General features: G+C 43.9%; 2 protein-coding genes across 2 annotated transcripts; both read left to right on the top strand.

Annotated features, from left to right (window-relative positions):
* Nucleotides 1–393: 393 nt before the first annotated feature.
* LOC149217031 (uncharacterized) lies at nt 394–1,629 on the top strand. The gene has a single exon (XM_089390117.1). The coding sequence runs from the start codon at nt 394–396 to the stop codon at nt 1,627–1,629; it is 1,236 nt and encodes a 411-aa protein (XP_089246243.1).
* Nucleotides 1,630–5,256: 3,627 nt separating this feature from the next.
* LOC149217030 (uncharacterized) lies at nt 5,257–8,025 on the top strand. Its single transcript, XM_089390116.1, has one exon. It carries the CDS (start codon nt 5,257–5,259, stop codon nt 8,023–8,025), a length of 2,769 nt encoding a protein of 922 aa, XP_089246242.1.
* Nucleotides 8,026–8,559: the final 534 nt, after the last annotated feature.

Genomic DNA, 8,559 nt, shown 5'->3' with positions numbered 1-8,559 from the left:
GTCAAATATTGTCCCCTCTTCTATGGAGTCCCCTCTGACTTCAAACTGCAAAGATATATGTACAAACATTGAACAATTAACTGTTGATATTCCTTCCATTGATCTGAATAGTGAAGTCGTTTCTTTAGTTAACCCGGTCTCAGGCGGCTCCACCCCTGCCCGCACTTATAACCTTAGATCTCTCAGCAAAAAGTCTGACCCTTCTCCTGATTTGGGGGATCCTGTGGGTGGATTGGGTCCTTCATCGTCTAGACCCTCTCAGAAAAAGGGTAGAGGGAGAAAGTCAGATCTGTCAAAAGCACAAGTTAAAGCTAAACTGGATGTGGCTGACGGCAAACAAAGGTTGATTTCTGGGGTGCTTAGAGCAGCAAAACCCCCTGAGGCGGTTATAAAATGATCTGTTTATCATGGAACTGCAGGGGTTTAACCAGTAAACCCAAAAAACTGGCTTTGAAGGAATTAATCTCTCGCTATAACCCGGATCTGGTTTTTCTACAAGAAACCCTGGGAAGGGGTGTAGATATTGAACCTGTCCTAAACTCTCTCCTCCCGGGATGGACCTTTGTAGCCCTTGATGCAGTAGGTCATTCGGGGGGTCTCGCCATCGGTTGCAGGGATGGCAGACTGAAAATTTTGAGTTTTTGGGGTATGCACAATGTGATGGGTATGGAGGTTATCTACCCAGATTTCGATTTCTCCTTCCTGATAGTAAATGTTTACGGGCCATGTCAGGCAAGGGTTGCTTTCTGGAACGCTTTCATGTCTAAAGATTTCTTAAAAGGAAAAAATCTGATAATCGGAGGTGACTTAAACTTCTCCTTAGGGAATGCGGAGGCTTGGGGACCTTCGGCCAGAATTGACCCTCTATCAGATTATTTTGCTCAACTTCTCCTATCCCACAAGCTGATAGATGTAAATTATATAAAGGCAAAGCCCACCTGGCGGAATAGGAGAACTGGGGAAGAGAGGATAGCAAAACGGCTTGACCGCTTCCTAATAAATGACTTGATGGCGTCCAATGTCCCGATGTTCAGGCAATGGGTGGGTGAAGGGGGAAATTCTGATCACTTCCCCATCCTCTTAGAACTCTCCAAGCCTCCCCCAAAACCTGCAGCTCCCTTCAAATTCAATGCTTCATGGCTGCAAGAAGAGTCTTTTAATCTGCTGTTCAGGAATACTTGGAGACATACGGGTAGAGACTTTTCTGGAAACAAAGGAGCTCTCTTTATGGAAAATCTTAAAAGACTAAAGAAAGCAACTGTAGAGTGGGCATCTGAAAGAAGGAAAACACAAAATGAGGCCTTGATTAAAATTGATGATGAACTCCGAGCACTAGAAGATCCTGAGGCGGACGCTTATGCTTCTCAGGAGTCAAAAGAAAGGATTGTGGCCCTTGAGAAAACGCGAGCTAAGATCCTACTAGACAAAGAGGAAGAATGGAGATTAAAGAGTAGGGCAATTTGGTTGAAAGCAGGGGATGAGAATACAAAATTTTTCCACAATTATGCAAAAGGCCGGAAAAATGCAAATACAATCTGGAAGCTAAAGGACCAAGAGGGCAGAGAGGTCTCGCCTTTTGAGGCTTTGTCAAACTCAGGGAAGAATCATTTTCCTGGGACTGGTGTATGAGTTCAGCTTTGTTTATAAGTCCTATCCAAATGGGTGGGTGGGCACTTTTACCATTCGTATTCACTTTTGAAGCCGATCAATCGAAGGTCCCGGAGGGGCTTGCGCTTCCTAGTGCAAGGAAGTTTGAAAGCTACCCACAATATTGCATTGCCCTCATTGAGGAAAGGAACTACAGCCAGACCCCTTATCTTGGAAGGGCGGCTTGCTTGGGTGGGCTGAACAGTGAGCGAGTGCTATTGAATTTATGAAGCCTACCTTGCCTTTACTTATGTGCATGCTATCAACCTGGCGTCTTCACAGCATCCACCCCTGCCAGAGAATAAGAAGAGAGAACCACAACCACAAGAGAAGAGCCCTAGGAAGGACAACAATCAAGAAATCCCTAAGTCCTTGAAGTGGGGGGCGATGGGAAATGGCTTCAATTCAAAGGATGCGACAGCAGGCTCGACCAAAAGCCCCCCCACCCAATAAGTAAATTGAGCATTTCAAATTTGTTCTATGGGTCACTTAATCCCCCTCAACACCCTCGGGGAAAGAGGTCCACACCATGAATGCAATATAGAGAATGAAATTCTGAATTAAGATTATTATCCACCACACAATGAATGCTCATATAATGAACCACCAACCATTGATGAATGCCACCAGGTCCTTCATATCAAAATACCGCACTGTAGGAAGGGCGACTTGAGGTTTGAAGCAGTTATAAAAGGCCTATAGTAACGTAGATAGTACGAAGTGGGAGGTGTTTATCAAGGATGGATAGTTCCATGAATTTGAGGTAGTAATAGGGGGAAGTTGGCTCAGCGAAGCTCCATCGTAATAACATCATTGAATTCATTGTTTTCCAGTCATTCATTATATATGTAATAACACTATAATAGTGAATAGTGTCCAAAGAGGAGCAGCACTCGAAACAGCAGGAGCCCTCCATCTGGTATAAGTACTCTGCGCATCCCTTATTCAGGACCAAGGTATACCGAGCCTGTTCATTATGCAGGAGCGTGTTGGATCATATTTCTCATCTGACCTCAGGAAATAGAAGCTTATTATATCAATCCCACTTCGGTCAGCTGGCGCAGCATTAAAGAAGGGCCCAGCCGAGGGCCATATAGAGAGAGGGAGGGCATGTAGCGTCCGTCTGTGGGAGGGCAGAGCATGTAGGCAGTAAGTATCTGGAGTAAGGCAGGGCAGATAAGATACTTGGCTTGAGGGCCACTGTTAGTTCTAAAAAGACAAGTAAGGCTTAAGACGGCAGATTGAGTTCCATGCCCAGATATCACTGTGAAGCTCTAGGTAGTAGTGATAACGGATGCCTATCCAGGTGCCGGGACCAGTGGACTAAGTTTAAGAAATGCCACCAGGAGCAGAGACGATAGAAGCATAAAAAATGAGAGTTTCACCACCATGGCAGATCCAAATCCATATTTGAAGCATCCGTCGTAGACCCGGTTGTCTCACCACCATAAGTTTGATCCGGACCCCGTTCCAGGTCCAATTGATCAGGAACCACTTAGTTTGCAATGTAAGTGATCCTTACCCCTTACCTTACCTCCAGCACTCACACTCATAGTTCTCGACCCAGGTGGAGATCCATATCGAAATTGAAAGACCCCACAAGCATTGGATAGTCCGTTACAAAGCAAGTTGACCGGGCGGGGTGGATTCAGTTATTTCCGAACTCGATATGCTCAGGTAAGGTATAACCCAGAAAAAAGACACTTTTCCCTGCCTTCCGTAACGTTACAGGGCTTTGCTACAGTTAAAGCCCGAACTCACACTTTCTTCTTGCGAATGCTAGCGGGATTTCACTTGCCAACTGATCCTTATGCATTTAGATACCTGGCTAGTGACCGAAATGAAATCGTTTTTTACGTTATACAAAGAAGCAACACTTCGCCTAGTGATCTATGGAGTTATGGCTTGCTTATTTACTTGGCTGACTTTATAGAGGTAGGAATTCCCAACAGTTTCACCTTCAGGGTGGGGCCTATCAAGTTATCCCACATGAACCTGGCCTTACGAAGATGGTAAATGAAGTAATAGAAGGTGGAAGCGACGATAGGAGCTTGCTCTATTGGGGGAGGGGCCCCAAGTCTTGGTTAGCATTCATTATATACGTAATTACGTCATTCGAGATATGTCATTCTGCCTTCGCCGAGCAGCAATCTTGTGAAACCACATGCTCATATATAACTAACTACGCCGTATCTAGCAACCAAGCTACTTACGGAGGAGGCTTATAAATCTTCCCATTATGGTAACCCTCACCATATGAATAGTGAGTGACTCCGTCCCTTCGACCCAGGAGGCTTATAAACCGCCCAATTATGGTAACCCTTCGACCCAGGAGGCTTATAAACCGCCCAATTATGGTACTATTGGATCAATTCTACTCTACGGGTCTACTCTACTTGATGGATTTTCTGGGGTGAAGGAATGAGACCAAGCACCCGAACCCGCAAGCACCCGCACCGGCACCGGCGTTGGGAAGCATTGGTTGTTTTCCTTACTGTAGTTATATATGAATCTACACTAATGCTTGCTCTCCGGCTCTCCGGCTCCCCTGCTCCCTTGCTCCTCTGTATAACTAATAAGTCCTCAAGCTATTCTATTATCTGATTGTCTATTATCTGATTGTCTCTTCTATCTAGCTCCCTTTCCCTGTTGATCTAGCTCCCTGCTAATATAACCCTTCCCAATCAGTAAGAAAAGAATAGATCTAAACCCAAGAGCTTGACTGGATAGATTGATTCATTGGGTCTGCTTCCTTGTCTCTGAGAGCACTCAACTCTTTGCCCATTTCTCTGAGTTTTTTTTCCATATGACCAACATCCTCAACTCTTTTGGATTTGGATATTTGCATCCACCTATGTGTTCTTATTCTTTCCTTCTCTAATTCAAAGAATAATGGAATTGTAAATTTCTGTGGGATTATTGTTCCTCCCTCAAGTAGATTGTAATAGGAGGCAAGACTAGGCTGGGGATCAGGTTCTTGTAGCTCTGTAGCTTCCTCCTATACCTGTGGCTATCCTTCCATCCGTTTTTCAAGCTTTTGGGTCTCCTGTAGTTCTGACAGTGTCTCCTGTAGAACTGTGTGAGTGTTCTATAGGAATGTTTTTGGGTCATCTAGTACTACCTTTTCCTTCCAGGTGGAAGATCTAGGAGTCCCCCTTTCATACATGATAGGTGTCTTTGAAGGGGATTCTTTCCCCTTGGGAGAGGGTGAATCTTCAATTGTAATTGGCACTTTTGAAGAGGGTCGATGTTTTCCTGTTTTGATTGTTGTGCTCTTCCTAGCCCTAAAATACATGGAGGCATGTCTTTTCCTCTTTTGCTTTGGCTTGATTGGTGTATTGAGGGCAGCGAGGGCACCTGCTGCCTCCCTTTCCAGAGTCTCAGGGGACTCTTCTCCCTGTTCTGCCTTTTCTGCCCCTTTTTTCTCCTCCTTCTGTCTCTTTTTTTGTCTCTTCCTGCTCTGTTTCTTTGTTCCTAGACCTAGGAGGGGTTTCTTTAGCCGAAATTATCAGAACAACTCAAGATTTCCCTCGTTTTGTGGAGGGGGACGAGGCTGAAGACCTTTTTAGAGAGGTGACAAAAGAGGAAGTAGAAAGTATTGTTAAATCAATGGCAAAAGACAAAAGTCCGGGGCCGGATGGATGGACTGTTGAACTCTTCACTCATTTCTTCGAGCTGATTGGGGAAGAATTAACGGAAGTGGTGGAGGAATCAAGGAGAAAAGGCGAGGTTTATCCCCCTTTCAATGCTACCTTCATTGCTCTTATACCTAAAAAGGAGGATCCGGAAACTTTCGAGGATTTTAGGCCGATCTCACTGTGCAATTGCATTTACAAAATCATTGCAAAAACCATTGCGGTTCGCCTGAAACCGGTCCTATCAAACTGCATTTCTCCGGAACAATTCGGTTTTTTAGACGGTCGCCAAATCCATGAAGCTATAGGGGTGGCTCAGGAGACCATTCATAGCATCAGGGTCTCAAAAGCAAAAGGGGCCGTGCTAAAAATTGACCTGTCCAAAGCTTACGACAGAATCAGCTGGAATTATCTAAGGATGCTGCTGACCCACCTGGGTTTCAAGGTGGATTTCATAAGCTGGATCATGGGATGTATCTCAAATGCAAGTTTTGCAGTATTAATAAACGGGGCTGCATCCCATTTCTTCAGAGGACAAAGGGGTTTGAGGCAAGGGTGTCCCCTTTCCCCTCTGCTTTTTCTTCTAGCTGCTGAAGGCCTCAGCAGATTGATATCAAATGCCAAAAGATCAGGTTTGGTAAAAGGTTTGGAAGTAGCTGTAAATTTGTTTATTACCCATCTCCTATTGGTAGATGGTATTTTCTTATTTACAAATGGAATCTTAAATGAAATTAGAGAGCTTAAAAGTATTCTTGACTTGCTCTTGAAAGCAACAGGCCTTCAAATAAACTCTAGAAAATCCCAGCTTATTCTGGAGGGTTTCAACAGACAGGAGGAACTCCTGATTTTATCATACTTACCTTTTGAGGCCTGTAAAATGGAGAATCCTTTCAAATATCTTGGTTTTTGGTTAAAACCTCAATTGTACAGAAAGCAGGACTGGAACTGGCTGGTGGCAAAAATTGAACAAAGAATATCCCATTGGAGTTTCAAGTGGCTATCTCGAGCAGGCAGGTTGACTCTGGTGAATTCAGTCCTCCAGGCCATGCCTGTGTTCTGGGCAGCTCTGACATGGATCCCAAAAGGCATTCTTCACAAGATTAAACAACTATGCAGCAGATTCCTTTGGTCAGGGTCAAAGGAGGACTCAGTGCTTCCTTGGGTGTCATGGGACAAAATTGCAAGGCCAAAAGACTGGGGCGGCTGGGGCATTAAAAATCTCATTGACTTCAGCTCCTCCTTAGCAGCAAAATCCGGATGGCGTTTAATCACTGCTGAGAACCTATGGACCAGAGTAGTAAAGAGGAAATATATAGATCCCATGCCCCTAGAAGATTGGATAAGGAACACAAACAAGAAAGGAAGGAATTTCTCTGTGATATGGAAAGCCACAGTAGAGGCATTCAAGGTAATCGAACAGGGTCTGGCTTGGCAGGTAGGAAACGGTGAAAATGTAAGGATTGGAAGAGACCCTTGGGTGGGATGCAACGAATCTTTCGCTCTTTCTCCTGAACTGAATGCCCACCTGGATTCGAAGGGGATTCTTGGCTTAAATCAGATTGCTAATATGGGTCAGTCAACCATTTGGGGCCAAGCATGGAAATCAGAAGAAGAGTTAGGAATCGACCCCAGGTGGAGGAATGAGTGGCGGAGTTTTCTTCAGGAGCTAAAGAGATCAAATGTCAGAATTCAGGACAGACCGGATCAATTGGTGTGGGCTCATGCTGAAAATGGAGCCTACTCCCCAAAGGCGGGGTATGCTTTCTTGATGAAGAAGAAAGGGTGGGTTAATCCAGAATGGTGGGCAAAACCTCTACTAAAATTGAAGTGCCCCAAGAAAGCAAGATTATTTTTCTGGTGTGTTTTAAGAAAGAAAATCCCTACCTGGGACATCCTTCAATCCAGATTCAAACAGGGCCCAGGTAGGTGCCCCCTATGCTTCTTAGACTCTGAATCCATTTTCCACTTGTTCATTGCTTGTCCTTTTGCAAGGAAAGTTTGGGAAGAAATGCAAAAGCTTTTGGGGAGAAATGTTCGCTGGGAAGGGGATTCTTTTCTCGCTGCTTGGGAATATTGGTGGAACCATTACTCAGAAAGGAACCTTAGGAATCTTCCCCCCATCCTCTGTTGGGGTATCTGGATAGCTAGAAACAGAAGCATTTTCAGAGATCATCTCACTCCAGCGGAGGTGATTGCAATACAAAGTTCAGCCATTCTTTCTAGTATCCCGGAGTCTGAAGAACCACGAAACTCAGTCCCTAAAAAGGAAGAACGGATTAGGGAAGGAATTCCGTGGGCCTATTTTGACGGGGCAGCACAAAACAATATTGCGGGTGCTGGAATCGCCATTCATATAAACCCCTCTCACTCTCTCAAAGCCGTTGTGGGATTGGGTCCCGGCACCAACAATTTTGCTGAACTTCTTGCCCTTAAACTTCTTCTTTGCTGGCTCATAAACAGAAATATCTTCACTATTCAGATCTTTGGTGATTCTCTGAATGTAATTAACTGGGTCATTGGGAAATACAGATGTCAAAATTATATGTTGAGACCGCTTCTGGAAGAGATTCAAAACTTAAAATTACATTTTAATATTTTCTCCATTGAACATATCTACAGGAACAGGAACGAAGAGGCAGATAGGCTTTCTAAAGAGGGTTTGCAGCTCGCTGTGGACTCGTGGAGGATAACTGAACAGATGAACGAACAGATCCGTGTGTCGGATCTCCCTCCCCACACTTAATTTTTGCTGTTACAGGATGTATAGATAGTCTTTCTACAGCTCTTCTATTCTGTTTCGGTCAAAGAAAAACTCTGCTGGTTACTATTTTCTTGTTTCATCGGGCTTGCTTTAGAAAACTTTTCTATGAAAAACAGATCCGTGGGTTGTTTTCCTGCTGTAAAAGGAGGCCCACGTTATTTTTTGTCATGTATAAAATCTTTTGACAGAGTTGTCCATAGGAGACAACGATCAAGTGCTGAAAGTAAGCAGAAAAAACTGCTTATGGTTTATTTTATGCTTGGATCTTGGTGACTCAAAGGGGAGTATGTCTCTCTCCTTGAGGACTGATGGTGGTCTCAAGATCACAGAAGCTGCTGGAATGTTAACTCATGTGCTTGTAACTTTTTTATTTCTTATAAAAAGGTTCGTTTTTTTCCTCGGAAAAAAAAAAAAAAAAAAAAAAAAAACATATGAGTACTTTGACATTGATGATTCAGTTTGGTGGGAGTCATTTTTCAATAATCAAAGTGATATCATTTCAACAACAACAAATGA

The sequence above is a fragment of the Pinus tabuliformis genome, chromosome 1_1, assembly GCF_031772625.1.
Source record: "Pinus tabuliformis cultivar Carrire ecotype Pingquan chromosome 1_1, CPIR1, whole genome shotgun sequence".
Classification (NCBI taxonomy): domain Eukaryota; kingdom Viridiplantae; phylum Streptophyta; class Pinopsida; order Pinales; family Pinaceae; genus Pinus; species Pinus tabuliformis.
The sequence above is the reverse complement of the archived record's forward strand: the minus strand, read 5'-3'. Positions and strand labels throughout refer to the sequence as shown.

Excerpts from the sequence above, each read along its gene's own strand:
- LOC149217031 (XM_089390117.1), top strand. The coding sequence starts at position 394 with ATGATCTGTTTATCATGGAACTGCAGGGGTTTAACCAGTAAACCCAAA.
- LOC149217030 (XM_089390116.1), top strand. The coding sequence starts at position 5,257 with ATGGCAAAAGACAAAAGTCCGGGGCCGGATGGATGGACTGTTGAACTC.